This window comes from Lolium rigidum, chromosome 3 (genome assembly GCF_022539505.1).
Source record: "Lolium rigidum isolate FL_2022 chromosome 3, APGP_CSIRO_Lrig_0.1, whole genome shotgun sequence".
Lineage (NCBI taxonomy): Eukaryota > Viridiplantae > Streptophyta > Magnoliopsida > Poales > Poaceae > Lolium > Lolium rigidum.
Window position 1 is genome coordinate 8,868,940 of NC_061510.1, and position 20,697 is coordinate 8,889,636.

The 20,697-nt window shown below is 40.7% G+C and overlaps 1 protein-coding gene across 2 annotated transcripts; it reads right to left on the reverse strand.

The window, feature by feature from the left end:
* Nucleotides 1-927: 927 nt before the first annotated feature.
* On the reverse strand, nucleotides 928-20,303 carry LOC124701147 (CCR4-NOT transcription complex subunit 1-like). Of its 2 annotated transcripts, none has more exons than XM_047233193.1 (51): nucleotides 20,187-20,303; nucleotides 18,733-19,033; nucleotides 18,404-18,632; nucleotides 17,977-18,316; nucleotides 17,777-17,890; nucleotides 17,571-17,699; nucleotides 17,313-17,489; nucleotides 17,038-17,229; nucleotides 16,613-16,750; nucleotides 16,014-16,136; nucleotides 15,676-15,920; nucleotides 15,093-15,196; nucleotides 14,385-14,479; nucleotides 14,062-14,298; nucleotides 13,662-13,862; nucleotides 13,391-13,484; nucleotides 13,183-13,280; nucleotides 12,948-13,093; nucleotides 12,757-12,865; nucleotides 12,527-12,673; nucleotides 12,294-12,341; nucleotides 12,094-12,222; nucleotides 11,764-12,000; nucleotides 11,513-11,671; nucleotides 11,339-11,424; nucleotides 11,158-11,263; nucleotides 10,977-11,072; nucleotides 10,690-10,842; nucleotides 10,208-10,384; nucleotides 9,874-10,109; nucleotides 9,671-9,788; nucleotides 9,458-9,577; nucleotides 8,426-8,470; nucleotides 7,820-7,897; nucleotides 7,615-7,731; nucleotides 7,069-7,195; nucleotides 6,807-6,907; nucleotides 6,339-6,467; nucleotides 6,122-6,202; nucleotides 5,626-5,772; nucleotides 5,416-5,544; nucleotides 4,794-4,841; nucleotides 4,216-4,362; nucleotides 4,078-4,139; nucleotides 2,913-3,066; nucleotides 2,626-2,817; nucleotides 2,437-2,541; nucleotides 2,221-2,352; nucleotides 1,702-1,947; nucleotides 1,397-1,498; nucleotides 928-1,317 (listed from the first exon to the last, which is right to left on the reverse strand). In XM_047233193.1, the coding sequence occupies exons 1-51, from the start codon at nucleotides 20,283-20,285 to the stop codon at nucleotides 1,189-1,191; spliced, it is 7,254 nt and encodes a 2,417-aa protein (XP_047089149.1). In that variant the 5' UTR covers nucleotides 20,286-20,303; the 3' UTR covers nucleotides 928-1,188. The 2 variants fall into 2 exon arrangements, with proteins under 2 accessions (XP_047089149.1, XP_047089148.1); XM_047233192.1 differs by having other exon boundaries at nucleotides 4,078-4,142.
* Nucleotides 20,304-20,697: the final 394 nt, after the last annotated feature.

A 20,697-nucleotide genomic window follows, 5' to 3' on the forward strand; every position in this document is an offset into this window, starting at 1 on the left:
CAAATCTTCATCACCAACAATAGTTCCTTCATCTTGCTCAAGTTGATAAATTTTCTTTTTCCTTTTTTTGCCATTTGCAATGAGATGGAAATACTTAGTATTACTCCCCCTTGTTGAATATGTTTTACTTTGGCTCTTTGAGCCCATTTAGTCTCCTCATCTCTTCTTAATTTAGTGATTTTTTCATTCGCATCTTTCAATTTAGCCCTTTCGGCTTGAGAAAGAGGAGTATTCTCCTCTTTTAGATCAAGATCATCAATAAGAGCAATTAGTCTCTCTTTTTCTTTTTTATAGTTACCACTCATATTCTTAGCCCAACCTTTTAAGAAACGTCTCAAATGTCGAATCTTATTTTGCCATCGCAATAGGACGTTTGGTGGAAGCTACTGGAGTGACTGGAGATGTTCTCAGCTTCCTCTAGCTGGACCTGAGAACAGAGCTCCATGGAACGTTGCCGCCGGAGGGGAAATCCGTGACACAAAAACGCCTACCGCTAGCACCTCCACCTCGGAGATGCCGCCAGCAAGGGCCCTCAACTATGTAAACTGTGAATTTGGAGGTTTCAACGCCTCATAAATAATCCCCGACGCTCAATGGAACTTGATGCCACAAGAAATAAACACATTCTCGAGAAAATTTGCGTCGCTACTGCAGATCGGCATACAGATCAAGATGCAAAGTAGGCAGTTCCGACCGGACCTGATTTTCGTCTCAGCACCGTCATCGATCCAGAGGTTGCCCAGGAGGCCAAGAGCAGATGGAAAAGCCTAATCTAGGAATTACCCATTGACCTACATGCGAGGTCCGGGCTCTGAATTATGTACAGGTTACCAGGTCCAGCACCAGAGCCGGATCAGACCGGACCATTTGCATTCATACATATAGAGGACCAGAGAGCGTTCCCAAGGTCCAGGTACAGCCAACATATTATATGTACACTATTCGCTGCAATTTAACCAGAAGACTACATTGTAGTTTACACTGATGTTGCTCCATATTCAACACTACTATTGTAGCTTACACTGATGTTGCTCCATATTCAACACTACTATATCCAGTTACATAAACTGAGACTACTATACAAAAAGAGGAGTGCAGGCTCGTTGTTAAGACAAAACTGCACATGGACGAAAAAAAAAAGGATCAACCCTACAGACGGTGTCGGGCAGCAGTTCATGTAGGCCAACACTAGTGGCTGCCATCAGGGACATCATCCGCAGCTTTTCCAGCACACGACTTTGCCACGGACTCAAACAGCATCTTAATCTCAGGCGCAATATGTATGAACGATCGGTTCCAAAAGTTGTAGCGAGGGTTCTACAAGAGAAATGATGGATTAGCGATGCTGTCTTCGAGAATTTCGCCGAAGCATAAAAAAAGAACATGAGTAGCATACCTTTATCAGCTCGATGAAAGTAATGAGTAATCCCCAAGGATGGGGACGGTTCACTATCAGTCGCTCTAAGAGGACCCTGGTTATCTGCTCCTGGACATTGTCCTGTGAATCCCAGTTCCAAAGATATTGTTAGGAAGGAATACCGTTTGCACCGAACAAATTTTAGCCAATAAAAAAGGGAAAAGTAATATCTAAGCTTTATTCCAAAGGGATGTTATGCTAACATGTTAAAAAAAACTACAAAGGCTACACATATCATAGAAGAAAAAGAAAATACCATTATACAGGGAAAATCAAGAACATACCACCGTAGCTTCAGCAAATAGATACAGAATGATGAAGGAGAAGTAGTGTGTGTGGTTATTAGGGAACCGCAATTGGTTAGCAATTGCGTTCAGAAGAAGGTACCGCCCCTCTGTATCCAAGTTTGTTACAAGGTTTCTGAAAAAATCAGTGGCTGTTTCAATCTGAAAAATATCCATTTGATTATGGTTGATCTGCTGGGCTGCGGCAGATGCATTTGCCTTGTTCAGTTGCAGTTGTTGCACCGCCTGGTATTTATTTTAAAATTGAAGGTTAGAATCGCACCGAACAATAAAAAGAAAGAAATGCAAAACTCAAGCCAAACTCAACAGAGATAATGGACAGAAGAGTACTAACATCCTATCAAAGATTAATAAGACAATAAAAGAGGACCATCTCAAGCATTTCAACTTTCAAGTGCACAAAACTTTTGGGATAAATTTTTAGGGGCAAAAAGTGAACTTCAATATTTTGGAAGTACTGATTCCTGCTGTACTCCACATGAGATGATAACTACTTACTTGGATGCCAATGTAGAGAACAAGCGAATTAATCAGAGGCACATTATAGCGTGTCCCGGCATTGCTAGCTTCATTCTGAGGCAGCAGCAATTTTTGCTTCAGATCACTCAGAAAGGAAGAGCCATCTGGTCTCTGCACAACAGCATTAAAAATTCAACAAAGCTGTGAAATGGAAGTTTTGGACAAAACAGGGTATCAGCATGTCAATTCTATGACCTTAAGATACTCATCGACATCAGCCTTCATATGCTTTGACCTCAGAGCACCCTCAAAATCTGACATGATTCGTGGAGCTTTCGTAATTTCAGGTAGCAGATCAATCTGCCACAAGTAAACAAGAAACATAGTCAAATACTGTCTGACTGAAATAAGGGTAACCAAAGAAATATTCATGACTCCTCCAACCTTCAAGTTAGGAGTAGATGGGTCTGGAAGTCTCATGCTACGTGGAAAAGCACTAAGAATGACATTGCGCATTTGGATGCAACTGGAAGGGATAACGTCACAGAAACTGAAGTGATAGTCGCACAAAAATTCAGGAAAGTCATGTAGTAGTACAAGCAGTACTCGCATGGTTCCTTTGTATAAAAGGTGCACCTACATAAAAAAAAAGGATATAAGAACTGGAGCAACATTACTTGAACAAGATAAATGCAAAAACTGATTGGAGGGAGCAGGAGAGAGAGATTAACTGGTTCTACAAGTTCAGCATTTCTCAAATATGGTTCCATGAATTTGAACAGATCAACAAGCAGCCCATGGAAAAGAGGCCACCCTTTTTGCAAATTGCACGTTAGCAGTCTTGGCATGAAGCTTCTATGACTCACCAACTCAAGCCAAGCAAAACTGCAACAGAACAGTGTTAATCAGATAATACACAAATATTACCGATTCAGATGTCAAATACGGAGTATATAACTTCTTGAGTGAATAGTTCAGCTTTAGCTGCACTTAAGAACCAGAAACTAACGGCTACTGTTACAGAATTTGGGCGTTAGGACGACGAGCACACAGCAAGCAGTAGCAGAAGCAGCTGCGCGCAGATGATCTAACGGGTCTGGAGGCTAGAGCATGCATGATTAAAAAAAGGCATGCCTAGGCCTACGCTTAAGCCATAGGTGCTAGGCGACATCAAAATGCCTAGCGCTTAAGCGCACCTAGGTTCACGCATAGGCAAGATAGGAGCTACATAGGCAAAACTAGGAATTAAAGCCTAGCGCTTTTTTGATCCTTGGGAGGCAGCAGCAGTATCAACTATATATTGTTATACTCTTTATTTTAGGCCATCGTATTATTTGATTGGTTAAATAAGATAAGCACTACTAGGTAAGGAACCTCTATTAAAGGGAATTGGGCTGGATGCAAGCAAAAAAAACAAGCTAGGTTTTATATTCCTCCAGTCCCTTCTCCGAGGAAGAGCCTTACTAGCTGCTACATGGGCATGAGCACCCTTCCTTATCCATTCCCTGTGGCTTTAACGAACCTTGCACAGGACAGCCACACAACAATTACGAAGCTGAGGGAAAGGACAATCAAGTTGACTTTGTCGTGTGGACGTGGAACCCTGTGTTTTTCATCTGACATGAGGCTAATTAAACTCATCTGCTGCATAGAATATACTCCCTCCATTCTAAGTGTCACAACTTTGCCTAGACATGGATGTACCTACAACAAAAATGTGTCTAGATACATCTGTGGAACGGAGGTAGTAGTATGTAGCAAGAGGTAGTAGTATGTAGCAATACGTAGCATAACACTGTCACATTTCAGAACTTTATCACACGATGGTAACCTTCGAAACTCAAATGGTAAGTGGATATTGACACGGAAAAAAGTAGGCAAAAGTGATTCACAAACCTCAAACCAGGAATTCTCAAGGGTTGCAGTGCATGGAATGCATTTGCAAATGCAGTCAAAACCTGCTATAACAAAATAAAATATTATATTACTCCTGGTACACCAAAGAGAACTATATATAGTTAAAAGGATGTGTACCTGGAAATTAGCACCATCATGATGGACATCAGAAGTAGTAAGGTCATTCAACCAATTTATAAACAGCCGGAAGTATGGTCGGGGGTTGAATGAAGTTTTCTTCTCTTCAGCATCTTTCTGAATGACCCTAACTGTCACTGACAGGATCTGGACAAATTGAAGAATAACTTATTTTGAGCACTGGAGAGATGAACAAGGAAACAAAAAAACAGAATACGACAAAATATCGGGCCTATAGAAGTTTAAATGTGTGGCCACTAACTGACCAGCTAACAGCTAAGAAAGACGATCATAAGTATATTTTGCATGCAGTGCTGATAAACAAAATCAACTGATAATGCAACATTGCCTAGGACAATAAAATGTATGAAACTGCATAACCAAATGTTCCTTCTGATCAAAAGGTATGTTCCTTTCTTAACAATATAACATTGGTACTTTCAATAGTTTGGAAGCGACAATTTTAAACTTTAACTTCCAAGTTTGTAATTTGAATCTACACATTTTACCCAGTCTAGGACAGAAGAGTATCACTGGTCTAAAGGGCAGAGAGATGCAGAAAATGATTTGACACTGACCTTGGAAAGAAGGCTGCCTTTATTTGGTCCTATTTCCACTGAAGAATACTGAAGACAAATAACAAACAAGCGATTAGTATCACTAGACATTAACCGCATTAACCTTTGGTGCATGGCATCAGATTTGTCAGTTCAAAAGTCTTCCATGTTATAATGGCTAGCTATAGGGCAATGTTTTAAACACATCAGAAAACATGGATAAATTAGCTATAAGAGAAGCAATGATAGTACACTTCTGAAGAAACAAGAGTGCAACAGACGAAAATCTCAGAAGTAATAAATAGCAGTATATCATTACAAACATCTTAAATTCATTTCTTTAATATATGCATCATGTTATAGACATACCACTGGAAACAAGATAAATCAAACAAAAGTAGATGCCAAGTAAATAAAATATACAGTGCATGCTAGGCCTACTTAGCTTGCTTACTCTCTGATTTCCTTTGGTACACATTTTGTTCACATGTCAGTTCTCGCTAAGATAAATAACACATTGAAAGCTAAGAAACCTTTGAACCTTTAACAAATCTGCCATGTTCACTCTATTATAGCCCTAAACCATGAACAATTAGATTCCAAAGTAACAAGGAACCTGTGTAGAAAATATCCTTCTAGATACCTTTAGCACCATAGACACAAGCTTCGAATATGAATCAATGGGGAGATATGATATATGTGATGAGTGTTGAGACAATCCACCAGGAGCAACAATTTGCTCGGAGATTAGAGAATGTGCAACAGCAAGTTCCTGATTCATTCAAAATTGGCATGAAATTATCAAAAACAATGGAATACAAGTTCCATACAAACTAAAAAGTAGAATAATCACCGTGAGAACTCGAAAGAAGCGCTCAGTGAATTCATCTCCCTTCAGCAAGCCAATATGTTGCAATTGCATAACATAACGACTATATGCCGCATCAGAAGCACTTGGGTGATCACATACTTGACACCACTCAGAAAATAGGTGTGCAACCTAGGAATCAACCAACATAATGCATCAAATTTCCAGCATACAGATTTCATTCTGATAAAGTGGTGATTTATGGTTAGGCACTACTTAAGTCAACTTGCATGTCCAAAACATGGAATATGTAAATGAAAGGATATTGGCAAAAGAAATAGGCATCCGAAGAAACACACAAAAGCAAAGAAAAGGCTCGCTATTCTATCTTCAAGATATACGTAAAGCAACACAAAGTGCTACTCCCTCCGTCTAAAAATAGATGCACTTTTGTCGTCTGTAGACAAAAGTGATGGAGGGAGTAGTAAATATTGCAGAATTCAAGTTTATGCAATTGAACAAGAAGTTGCAACAAAGATACCTGTTCTTGAAAAGCAGTAGAATCAGCATGGGTGGTGTCATTAACACTGTTTTCCTCTTTGTTTGTTCGACTAAAGAGAACCTACAAATAGCAACAGAAATATACAGTCAAGTCACTGGGTATCCGTTCTGGGAACAAAAGTTCTTGTGAGTTATGAGATGAATTCATCAAAGTGAACAAACTACACAGTTCAGACCATTCTTAGAATCTCCCTAACCTTTTTATCCTTCGACTGTATGGCTTTTTCATCCTTCCCAAAAGCAAAACCAGGAGCATTGTTGGCATTACTCCTTGCAATCTCAAGCAACTGAGGCAACGACTCAGGTGAACCTGGCCTCCTTGAAATCTGCAAAGCAACAGATGTAGCCACCAGTGAGAATCCGTTTGACAGTAACCAGCCTTCCTGGAGATGGCCAGAAGGATTGAAAGGCATGAATCTTATTTTACAATACACTATTTCATCTCTATATCCCCGCAAAAAAAAACTCCATACCAAATAACTACTTCAATATCTAGCTGACCTCCACCATTTTCTGAGTTTTTTTTTGCCAGAAACAAATATATTTTGTACTTTCAATCAAAACAATATACAAAGGTGTCCTTAGTTGTCACAGAGCCTGCTCCTGGGGGTAAGACTAACAAAACAATAACTGAATACATAGAACAGCCCAAAAATCTAGTGTACCTTTGATAGTGCCTCAAAAACATCATGAAGTTCTGAGATGATAGCAGAGTCCTGAGTAATCAATGTCTGGACAAGTGACATGCCAAATTCTATTGCAACCTCTGAGGTAAAGAAGTTGGCAACCCAATTAATTGATGAAAATAATATGCGTTTTCAAACAATAATAAGAAAAGGTAACAAGGCATAGATTAATTGTTTGTGGGGACTATGAAACAGAGATTACTAGTATATCCAAAATTTAAATATGAACACATCAACATACTATTTCTTCCACCGTCAATTAGCTTTGCCAAATGAACATTGTACTCCCCAACATTCAGCAATTCGGAACGAATAAGGCAAAAAATTATGTCAAAGTTAAAATTCTTCTCGTCGTCCAAGCAGATCACCTGCACACAACAACAAGAAAATATTGCATGAAATCTCTTAACCTGAAACCACGAAGCAGTCGAAGCAATGCAAGAACGTCGTTTATAAACTTTGCTACAACGAACAGAAATACATGGGATGGTTTCCAAGCACACAAAGACTACAAGGGTTCTGAAAGTATATGGCTTAAAACTCTATGCCAACCATACTTTCCAAGCAGTTCAAAAACAAAAATAAGGGTTGTTATTTGTATTCCTGTGTGTTATTGTTGGCAGCCCTTCTCACGCTCGCCACCAAATTATCTCAGGAAAAACAGGTTGATCCACGCCAATGAAAGGAAATTCTAACATAACAGTCATCGGTGTGTGTGTTGGGGGGGGGGGGGGGCATCAGTAGGACAGGTAACTATAACATGGGTGAAGATCGTAAAGAAACATACCCAATTTGTGATCTCTTTGACAACAAGCTTGCAGACATCTCGAACCGCAACTAAAGTTGCTACATACAACATGATACTGCCACTATTTGATGCATTGTCGTACAAGCTGTTGAAAACCTGAGACCAGATACAAAAAAACAATGGTCAAAACAACAATTAGCCAAGCTTTACAATTAAGTGTCATAACAAAACAGAAATGATTTACCTTTTGTGCAACAGCTAATGCAGCCTCATCCCGGTTAACACATTTGAGTAAGATATCAGGAACTTCCGCGATAACAGACTGAATAAGACAATGCAAGAAAGAAGATAAGTTAGTCACAATAAGATAAAATATTAAACCTACCAAACAATGAACAAATTGTTGGTGGTAACTCCACAAAAAGTAAATACTCCCTCCACCCCAAATTAATTGCCAGTCATATACTTTGTCCAGTACAATTGTACTCCTGAGCTGCCTAAATTAAATTGGATCTGAGGGAGTAGCCAAATAGATCCATGAGCTGTTTGGTTGACAGCCGATCAATGCCTACAGGCACTGTGGTGCACAACACTTGCCAGAACTTATTAGAGAACAGTGGGATGGTAACGTTGTTTATCTTGCCACAGTATTTGCACCAATTTTGAGAGGTTCAGACACTTTTTTGGAGAATAAGTGCGATAGATAGCATTGCTTCTCTTGCCACAGTATTCACAACAACTTCAGCACAGAAGCCGTGGCAGGCAACACTCACTTTGCCTAACATACAGCCACTGAATACATATAGAGGAATGTAAGCATGTGTAGCAGAAGTAACGAAGGTTAACTGACCTTGATTTCCCCATCTTTTCCATCCTTCGCAATCAAGGCCTCCATCTGGGGGAAACAACAGTGAGTTAAGTGAATCAAAACACTATCCAAGATAACCAGAGATAGTGTGGAAAGTGAAAACTGTTGGAGCCGTCTAGAGGGAACTAGAATTTAATCAAAAAGGTCGGCATATATGTATAGTAATGATCACATTATCTACACTGTATATAAACAAAAGGAACACAATACTAATAACCAAATTTACTGAAAATTGCTCTACACCATTCGACCATCACAAAAAAAACACCATTAATCTCCAACAAAACAGAGCATGCAGAGGTTAAAAAGGTTTGGTGTTGCAGTGTAGGCCAAGCACAATTGTAGACCCATGAAACCGGCATAGGTAGAACTCGGACGAGCAAGCAGACATAGCGAGCGATGAGAACAGTATGATGTGAAGTTACATACTTTTATGATTTTATCCATCAAAAAGCACACATTAGTTTCTACAAATTAAGATAAATTCTGAGACATTTTAACAGAAACTCCATGGTACTTGGAGCATGTACACCTATATTAAATTAATAAAACATATCATACTAAGCAGTGTTCTTGTCTTGGCTTCCTTCTATTCCTGCTGGGTTTCATATCTAGCCTACCCCAACTTACTTGGGAAAAAGGCTTTGATGTTGTTGTTGTTCTTGTTGTATATCATACTAAGCAGTAAGAAACCAAAACAAGTCTTAAAACACACAAAGTTGCCGATCACATGGCCAACAAGATCTTTCAAACATATAATAGTTGCCCTTTGACAGTATTAAGAGGACATGTATTTGAACTAAAACCACAACATTTATTATGGGTCGGAGGGAGTACTACTAATCCCACACATGTACATCTTATATGATATTCTGATATAAAAGCAGTCAGTAAATCGTGAGGAATTTCAAATAATCTTTACAATTTTGATTGTCAGATCACATATTTATTCAAACCAGTCCAAAGTATTCCCACAATGCTCCTGCTAATGCAAATGAATCCAAATGGAATTACCTTTTGTGAAACTTGTCCGTATCTCTCCAAGGCATCACCAGTATTCAAAGCATCAGGTAAAACAGATCCACGATTGTCAACAGAAACTGTAGCTGGAAATGACATCACAGCACTTGAATCCTGGTACATGGTTGAAACCGGTTTCAGAAGTCTATTGTAGGACATATGTATATGTATATATTAAGTCCTGAGGAGAAGTTATGTGGCCATGACCGTTATTCCCCCCACAGGAAGATCATTAGATATCAAAGGAGGAGATGTGGATGCAGCGTCAATGGTTCCACCAAGCCAGGCAGAAGAGTCACTGGTCCCAAGTTGAGCAGTAGAATCACTACGAGAGGCATAAGACATTCATCAACCTTGAGCTGCAGCTCGAGCAAACCACATTTCACAACAAGGTACAAAAGTATGGGTACCTATATAGTTGTGCAGCACCAGGAATCAATTCCTCGGACACCAGCAGCTCCGTAGGCTGAGCTGACGTAAGCGGAGCTGTTTGAGCAGTCAAAAAAGCACTGGAAGCTGGTGCTGGATTTGGGCTGTAAGCTCGAGGTACGCCGCCAAAATTGCTCGAGACAGCAGATGTACCAGATGAACCAGAACCTGCAGCACTAACATTTTGGCTGTGGCTCTGCCATACATGAACAAAATCCTGAAACCAGAAAGGTGAGATGCAGCTAGTCACATGTACAGTACAGAAACATCAAGGTTTAATTTCAATTGAATAATTTAAGTCCTGATGGTACACACCTCATACACTCGTTGTTGGGCAGCTGACTCAGGCTTAGTATGGAGTACTTCAGGTACAGGGGCAAATGGACCTTGAGCATAAGTAAAAGAGTCATAATATGCAGGACCCGCGGCCTCTCTTTTTTTCCTTTGTTGTGAAAAAGATTGAGTTATTTCGCCATCAATCGAATCAACAGCCTGCAAAAATGGCGTAGATAACATGAGGCTAAAGAATGAACTTCACCAGCATTTCCATTGTAGTTCATTGCGCTAAGGAACATGCACAACGATGATCAGAACATGAGAAGAGACATATCCATAGTACGAAAGCAAGTCATTGGTAGGTGTAGGGGTCCAAACTGATCAACTAGAAGCAAATAAATAATGCCACATAATCTGAGAAATTTCGAACTTGAATAATGTTTCGAGACTTTTAAGACACAGTAGAAACAGAATGTTTTGCTGAGTAGGATTAGCAGCATACTAGCATGTCAAGGAGCTACCTTGCGGGTTGCCACAGACTCGATACTTGCGCAGCCAAGATCCAAATTGTCGTTGATTAGAATATGGATTACTTGCTCCACGGTCTCACTGTTGCTAGTAAGGTTTTGAATAAGGCTTCGAAGATGAGAAGATAGTGCAACGCGAAGTGGTTCCTACACCAGAGGGAAAAAGGAAGCATATAATACAGGTTTCACATAAGATCAACAACAATAATGAAACAAACAAACAGAAGACAGCCACAGAAGAACATCAACGCTTAAAGGCCTTCAAAACAAGCCAGAAGTACCTTGCAAGTAACATGGGCTAAACTTCCAGCTAATGTCCCGACCATCAAACGAGCAGCACGATTTGCAGCACTGTAATCCGATTCCATTGCATAATCCTTCAGGAAGAAAAATATTAATAATATATCAACAATTTTAATAGAACACAAAGCTTTCTTAACGGACACAGGTAAGAAAGGAAACCTTCAGGACGAGTTCTTTTGTAGTTTTGCTTGCTATTGTGACACTTCTTTCAATGACAGGGAGTATTATCTCTTTGATAGCCTTATCCAAAGCAACGCCCATGATTCTATTAAATAAAAGGCAATAATCAGATGTTTAGTAAAATTCAAATAGCATAAGGTATTTCTGTTTAGAAACATACTTGCTGAATTGCAATTGTGAGCCAAGAGACCCAAGTTTTGAATTTATCTTGAAGCGTATCTCATCATGTGGAATCAACGACAAAAGCTGCAAACGACAAATGAAACAATATATGCATCACCAAAAATATCTAGTTGTCCAGTGAAAGATGGGTGAAAATAGTAGCATGACAAACCTGACTGAGAGAGAGGGGCGATGGCGATAGTGATGCTAATGGTGCTTGTGATGGTGAGACCTGGGCCAAGGTGTGCGAAGAGAATTGCTCAGGCATCATTAGAGCAATTTTTTCATCTTCCACCATACTGTTAGGAGGTAGACGTCCAGGAGCAGCATACTGCATGCATATAAAATGTTTAATATAATACAGGTTGAAAGAACAATTGCACACCAACATAATTGAATTGATAACGCAAGTCTGAAACCAACCTGATTCAGTATAGTAGGAAGGCTCATGGCACGAGAAGTGTTATTGACTTCAGGCTGCAGTTCCATGTGGTTTATTGGGGGGTTAATGCCCGAAGAGACTTCTACAGACACTTGGGTTTGAGATGCAACATCTTTGTTTGAAAAATCTGGGTTTCCCTCAACTTCACGTCCTCGGTCTTTAAGAAGGGAAGTGGGTTTTACATCTTTCATGTCCACGCTGAGATTCTTAAACAGGACCTAAAATCATAAAAAAAATAACAGTTACACAATGTATAACAGAACAAAAGATGCAGATTCAACAAAGCAGTCTAGACAGAAAACGTTGGCAACCTCAATGTCAAATTTCAGATTCATCTTGAGGTTTGGCAGATTATAGATCTCAGCAAGTAGACTAAGAACTCCCATTGTCCACGGATTTGGAGGACGATATGCTATACTTGACTTGCAAGGTTCAAGAATCTGCAGAGAAAGCACTGGTCATGATATCCGATAGCATGTTTCACGCAAATGAGAATACTGCAAATGCAAACCTTTGAAGTGAATGGAATTACAGCAATCATCAGTCCTTTCTCGTATGCCTGTAAAAATAATTTCAAAGGTCTGTCAAGCAGTTGGCAGAATCACTCCACCAATACAAGCACGAAAATATAGGTACAATGCAAGCTTTAGAAATAAATGAGATCTAAACAAGTCGAGAAAGTCATGGCCTCACAGCCTGTAGAAGGAAAAGAACACAGAAACTGCAGTCGAACAAAAGAAGTACCTCCACAATAAGAGATTTGGGGTCAATTTCCTTAGCTCGTAGTGCCTGGTTCCTTCCAATAGTAAATTTTCCCAACCAACTGCCCAAATGTTTTAGTAACGAGCGTTCCTCAGAACTAGATTTGATAAGATCTGATCTTAACAAAGCCTGCACAAACAAAGCTAATATTCACAGACTTTCCTAACCATCAAGACAGAAAAAAAAATTAGACAAATTGGAGTCACCACAACCTTGCAGTTCTCATATGTAGCTTTCAGCATCTCCTTACTCAAGGATCTTGAGTTAAGTTTGTCAAAGAACTTCAGGTACAAATCATGAAAATTTGGTTCAATGCTTGCCCTGCCAAGATAAACAGGTAGTTAAATCTTTGAGGTCAGAAGACTGATGCAAAAAACAGAAAGGAAACAAAAGCGCATTATACCTTTTCATGACCATGTATTGTGCAAACCAAGGATAATATTGTTCCTGAAGCACTTCATCAAATTCTTTTGCCTTGGCTTCCATATTAGAGGTAGATATATTGTTGATCATAAACAAGACCTTATCCTGAACTTCAGATGGAGGAGTCTAGGTGCAGAGGAAAATGAATTAGCCCAATTCAAGTTGTGTATTCTCCCACGAGAGAGCACGCCAAGGAAAACAATAGCAATACCAACCTCAATCGGTCTATCTCTTTGCTCTGCTGCTGCTACAAGGGTCTCAATATTTAAAGCGGCTCCAAATCCCGTAGTGTACGAATGTTGCCGAGGCAAGCCTACAAAAGAGGGTCATAACATTAACTCGTTGAGTGGTAGTATAGAGATTAGAAAATGAATAAAATCGAATTGCAACTGTTGCCGTGAATATGACAAGCAATCAATTCACCTGTGGCGGTACTTCGAGTGCGCAGAAAACCAGTGGCATGAGCAGTGGTTGACATGCTTGTAGAGTGAGGTAGTGCAGAGGGTGGAACAGTTGTCTGCAGTAAAAAAATGGATTAGATCAAAGAAAGAGACAGCAGGTGTCTAAATTACTTTACAAAACAAAAAAAGAAAGGAAAGAAGACCGGAAACCAGCACTGCATTCAAGCATCTCACTATTAGAAAATATATGAAGTGGTAAACTAACAGGCAATCATATAGAAAATCCCTGATACCTTTATATTAGTTGCTGAATCAGCAGGTGCAGAAGGAACTGAAGATTGACTGGGTAAAATGGTCTTATTCTGAGAGGTTGCCATGGAGACCTTGGACCTATCCCCAAGAACACTCTGTTGCCTTTGCTGCAAAGGGTAAGAAGGTGTCCTTCCTAGCTGAGTTGGAGAGGTACCCATCAACTGCCATGATGGTTCAGAAGCCTACATAATCCAAGCATGTCAAACAGGAAAAGGGGTTAGATCTTGGCAAAACAGATGAGTCAGTAAGCAACTGGCAGGATCTTATTGTCCTAACAAACTGCCAAGTAATGCAATTCTGAGAGCCCATTCCTCAGTTCCAGGTCAATGATTGCTCCAAATATAATGTTACCATTTCCTTTAAGTTTTTGTGACAAGTTACCTCCATTGTTTCAATAGATGACGATCCGGAAACAAGGTGGTCTGCAGAAAACATGTTGCCAATACTGGGCTCATTTTGACTTGATGAAATCCTGGCAAGGGCTCGCTCAATTGCAGAGACCATTTCAGCATGAGTTCCACGGAGATGTGAAATCTGCAATATGTGGTTGCAGTATTGTGGCCACTCTATTACACGATCCATGAACTGCTCTAGCGCTGTTGTGCCAAACACAAACATCTGCAGCCAAATAACACCATCAGGACTACAATTTTACAGATCAGTTAGCAAATGGAGACAGTAACCTAAAACAGATAAGAGCTAACCTTTGAATCAACAGACTTGCGCAAGGCATCAAGAACAGCACGTAGAGCAATCCCAAGTCCAAGGTGAGCCACAAGTTGATGTTTAATAAGGGATCCTATTTACAAAAGATGCAATTGGATTAGAGAACAGCACATGATTGGCGCAGATGATGATTTTACAGATATGCGGAACATGTTCCATGCAAGCAGCCGAGGCATTTACTTAAAGCATAGACTAGTATAGCCCTACTTCAAATCTTGATGTAGCGCATACGAACAGGGTTGGAACTCTATTGTTATGACAAAGTCTATGTTACAGGCAACAAAACACGTGTCTGTAATAACATCGAACATGTTCAGTCAGACGGTTCTCATGACTACCACAAAAACATTAAGAAAACTGAACTTGCATTGCTTGGATGGCAGCCCATCAGGAAGCTAAGGTCTTGATGCAGCATGTGTGACATTGTTCCAACCCAATCCAGCACAGTAAAACATTGCATCCCTTTCAAACTATAATTTCCTAGATAGTCCATGAGCAATTTAACCAAAGATGGGAGTAGATATGTTCTTGTGCAGCGTATCCAAGTCCACATAAGCCATGAGCAATTTAAGCACAATACAGAGAACCAGAAAACAGTGCTTAATGAGAGAGGTTATGTCAGGTCACAATTCAGCATGATATAAATGGCCCATGAAGGTGTAGCAAAGTGAAGATATAATACATACCAAACAGTACAGCAGCTAATTTAAGCTGCTTATCAGGATACTTCGTAAAGAACTTGTATTCCTCAAACAGATTTGAGATCATACAATTAAAAATCGCTTGCTCCCTGGATATCAAAAACATTCATGGAATCCAATTGTCAGCAACTGTACAACTATCAGTGCAGGAAATACTGTACTCTTAAGATAAAGCTCCGACAAAAAACACAGGATACTAGTTAGGGCCTCGTTGATTACAATTTTCATTGAACTACGCTAAGAGAAACTTTGGAGGCTATGCAAGCAGTCATTAAGTTGATCATAAAGCTTCTCAAATCTCCAAACAATTAATGTTGCATGGGCTGTCTATCAAGAATCGAAGAAAAGTTAGAAGTTAAAAATGATAAATGTTTTCAAGAAAGCCAGATCATCAAAAAGATAGCTGGTGACTTGGGCCAGCTATAATCTTGAATATCCAACATTTCAGCTTATAAACATCAGTTGGTTCAAACTCCTTGTAAACATTTGAATAATCTTTTTTTTCTATGTGACTATAAACAAGTCAAACAGCCAATAAATAAGACATTCAAATTGATCAGGAAAGTACCGCTTATCCAGAGATTCCTTGAAGCGACTGAGCATTTGTATCATAGCATCAACGCTGATCTGTCCAGAAAACATCTGCTGAAAATACGCATTTGCTTCTACTTCAACATCATCTGAACCGCCCTCCGGGGTAGGGATGTCCCTTACTGCAGAACCATGATTCCTTGATTCATACGAAGTAAATAATTCCCTTAGTTTATCCAAGAGTTGGTTGGGTAAGAGCTGTCCCGAGTAAGACTGGAGAACCTGCAGATGTGGATCACGTATGGCAATATTAACAACTCACAGGAAGAGCCAACAACAGTTACAGAAGTAGAATAGCAAAAGACTCATTCAAACCTTTATAAAGGGAGGACAGGCCTCCCAATAAATATCCATGGCATTAGCTTGAGGTTGTTCTGTGGCACCTTCTACCGCATAAGATGTGGCGTTCATAGTTTCTTTCATGAAATCAACACATTCCTGGGAGTCAGAAGAGGTGTAAGTAAGGCATGCTAAAACTTTGAGATGGCAATGAAAAGTACAACCTCAGTTTTTCCTCTTTTTTAAAACTTATCCCTGAGTCCCTCTGGATATCAACAGTCTGAATATTTACCCATGCGTGTAAGTACAAAAGTATTTTCGCTGAATGTTTACCACAACTTTTTAAATCTCATTTTAATTAATAAAAAGTCTAAAGAATAACTACTGTAGTGATTCAGATGTATTTTTATTGAAAAATCCAGCAATAGCATTTGCACATGATCCAGACAGTATCATGTACATTAGCGGTCAAAGTTTCAAAACATTGACTGCATGCATACTAACATGGCATCTAAAAAGAAGGGGGTAACGTATTGAACAACTAACTAAAAGATTTGAAACTCCACAGTAAGTACAGAAACGGCAAAACATGCATCAATAATATGTGATAAATTAGGGCAAATCATGCATATTACCTCAAGAAAACTGTCATTGTATAAAGTTAACTTCTCAGTCAGCCATTTCTCGAGATGACTGTGATCTTTCCTAGAAGCAGCAGCAGCCAATCTAATGCTGAACGCGAAAGGAGTAGAATCCAGGACAGCAGATAAGATCTGTTTCAAGAAATTGAATGAAACAAACGCAAGATGCCAAAATATTGAGATCACATTTCTAATATGCCAGCAACCAAAAAAATATTCTACATTAGATGTGTATGGATTGATCATTGTGCTATGTGCGTCAGCACCATTAGTGGCTTCTTTCTCCTGGAAAAGCTTACTATTTGTTGTAGCTGTAAAGAGCCCAATATTACCCCTAACTTACAAAAAAAATACTGAAGAAACTGCATTAAAATTGTTTCACTTTGGGAACTATTCTGTGTTGCTGTGTCTGTACAAACCTTCATGTCTTGACACACATCAACAATTCTTAGAAGACAGCTTGGATCAGAATGAGCACCAACAAATCCTCGAAGGGTGAGGCAAGGGTTGATATGCCAGAGATGATTCACCACATTACTCTTTGCAGCGTCCTTCAGTATAGCAGGAAATGCACAGGATAGCACTTCAAATTGGAGGAGATTATAAGCAGTCTGCAAAGCAGAGTGTGAGATTTGGCAACAGAAAAATGACATAAATTGGCTATAGATTGTTAAACAGGACTAGAAAGTCGTACATTGACATGTCCAAGACCAACAAGTAAGAGGTCTGGGCAATGCCCCAAAGGATCCTCAAGCATCAATCGCACCGACACAGTGTGTCCAACTTCAGCCAGCTGGCATAAAACCTCTAGAAGGTCAAGGCAGAACCAAGCATGATTACCTGGACTGAGACTTGCAAAGTCCGGAAGTGCCTAAAAGAAATTACTGCTGTTAGATGTATGAAAAACTCAGTCTTGTTCATGAGTAAAGGCCACATGTTATTAGGATAGTACCAGCTGCCTCGAACAATGTGCGAATGTAAATATCGTAGCAGGAGCAGACACTGCATGCTTCAAAAATGATATCTGGCCTTCTGTATTAGTCCACATTGACCCACAAACAGCATGAAGCGGAAAGGGCTCCTGTATTATTCCATAAATTTGTCAGTCAAGGAGTTGAGTCTGTTGAAATGCCTCAACGGTAACACATCAATATATACCTTGCAAGCACGGCCATATATAGACATCAGCAAATAGAAAGCTGCTTCATCAGGAACAATGAAACCCTCATGATCAAGATTTTCCATTACATGCACCCAGTTAGTACTTGGGGCCTACAAGTGAAAGAACAATCAAGTTAGAATGCAAACATGTGAGCCAAAGGAGAACAATTCAGCAGACGAAGAAGTCAAGAGCTCACAAGTTCGTTGATTGAATCCACAAGAACATCTGTGTTCCATGTAGTCAATTGAGGTGACTCACTCATGGGGCTATTTCGAATAGCAGATACAAAGGTTGCATATGTGTTATGGGCCTCTCCAAGACTATTTTGAGTGCCAATAACTGCCCCGAGCAACTTAGACACTGCCGTGTCATCAAGAGGCTCAAAAGTTGAAAGAATTTCCTTACACTGTGTGCTATCAACTGTACATCCATAACCCAATTCGGTTACAATGTCTGCCAGACTTATTTCTTTCCCAATTTCAGAAAGAAGTGACTCAAAATCATCATTTGTGCTAGCAAAGTACGTCTCCAAATGCCTGCACGACACGGAGAATAAGAGGGTAATGCATAAATGAATATGAAAAAAAAATAACATACTTTGGCTAGTTAAAGTCTATAAACACCTTGAAGGATTTGTTGACTGAGCATCACACTGCTTTATTGGGAAAGGGGCAAAAAATGGACTCTGTCTGACTTCCAGAAGAGAAGTAATGTTACTAAAAGTATCCATATGCTTTGACAGGCCATCAGTCTGGTGAAGGAATACGAGAATTTCATGAACTTGGTCATTGGATACTGATTGATTAGGATTCAAACACAACTCCTCAATTTGAGTGATAGCAAATTGTTGTCCTGGAAATGAAAAGAACGTAGATGTTAGGAACCGAACAACTAGAAATAGAAGAAGCGGCCATGACGAACTCAACAAAGTTTAACTTCATAAATTGTTTACCTTTCAGCTTCATGGCAGAATTATCAGAATCTGACAGTGCAAGACCAATACCAACTTTCTCAGCTACTGAGAGTTCCAGGACATTCGACAGGGTCTCAAGGAGAGCATCAGTATCAGATATAGGCAACAGAGCCTCACAGAAACAAGTACTGAAGTATGTTTTATTGAGACAATATCTGAAAATGGCGGATAAAAGAGCATGTTTCAACTGGAAGTTGTCCACCTCCCTGGCACTCAACATGACTTGATCGAAACAGACTTGGAGCAGCAGAAGACATCCATCAATACCACAGTCAACTAACTGAAAAGGTGGAAAGATATATACATTAGAAAACCTCTACCAGACACGGAATTAACTAGTACATTTGCTTGTATGAGCAATGAACTCCTGGGAAACTGCTAGGTTGTGCACAAAAAATCTACAGAGGATGCCTCTGATGTAACAGGAATGTACAATAAAGCCTTAAGCCCTTAACAGCTTTGCTTGTCATAGATAGATTGTGGTAGAATGAAACTTGAGGAAACATGAAGGAACTCGTCACAGTATCTGTAAGGTAGTCCACGACCCATTCTGAGCCAGCAGCCTCTCGGGCATTCGGTAATAAACTGCAGGTTGCCCAAAGAAGAAGAGGTTTTAAAGCTAAAGACAGGACACCTGCAATTGCCACACCCTCCCCCCATGACCCCTTGTGACACAAGCCCACGAGGTTGAAAGCTTGGAACTCCAGATAGCAATTAATTGCCTTGCGCAAGCGACACAAGCATCCCGCATGCTGGCAGCGCCACGTGCCACATCTGAGCCCATGTGCTGATCCATCACACCTCATTTCCTACTGAGGTCCTTGTATACTTGGATGGACAGATAAGCCGCCCACGATTTGCATAGTGAGGACTCCCACCATACGAATAGCTACAAATAGGTGGTATCTAAATTTCACTTTCCTATTACAGTAGGAACGCACCTTGTCGTCTTGCGAGCTGAGACAGCAGTAATAATAATAAGATGAAAATCCCTCATAGCGGCTTCTCGGGATTAATTAGCATGGTCGCGTGGTGAGTGGTGCCCTAAGTTAGTGGATAAGATAAGCCCTGGCAAACAAGCCCTAAAATAAATAGTAACTCAGGCAAGGCAGTGATGGGATCATAATCATCCTGACATACAGGGATGGGATCATGAATCCTCAATTCGGCATCCAGTGAAAAGGGAAGCTACAAACGCCCGAGATTAGGAATCTAGGTCACTCAGCGGCGGAATGTAGCAACAATAAAAATAATCCTACTGTAAGTAAACACGAGGGGAACGCGGGCGGGCGGGCGGGCGGGCGTGAGTGGGAGTGAGCGTCGACAGCGCGCCATTGGGTAGTAAGTAGATCCGGAGGAACCAGGGGCGAATCGAGCGAGCGGGGGCATGGCTTGGGGGGCAGTGGGGGGAGGTCTAGGGTTTGGAGGTGTACCTGGCAGAGCTCTCGGCGGATGGAATCGGAGGCGGAGTCGGTGGCGCCCTGGAGCATGAGGCGCACCTCGGCGGCCACGTCGGGGTTGAGCGGGACCATCTCGCCGGCGGGCGGCGACGCCACGGTGGGGCGGGCAGCCGGCGACGGGGTCGGTCGGTCGGTGCGCGCGCGCGTGCTAGGGCGAGAGGAGGAGCGGTGCTTGGGGTTGGGCTGTCCGCAGTTGCGAAGGGGAGTTGGCGCAGGCAGGCAGGCAGGCAGATGTGGGGGAGTCGCGTGGAGTCGTCCATCCTGGTGTTTATTATACGGCGTCTGGTGTGGGTCGGTCCATCGGCCAGAACCGCCCCCCGTTCCATGGGTCTGCCCCTGTCCGTCCGTCTGGGGATCCACGGCACCGAGGATACCACCTGGTATGGATATACCGAGTAGTATATTAATGAAACATACAGTATATCTTTGGGATATCTAATGAAATATATATATCTTTGGGATATCTTTTTATGAATATTGGGTG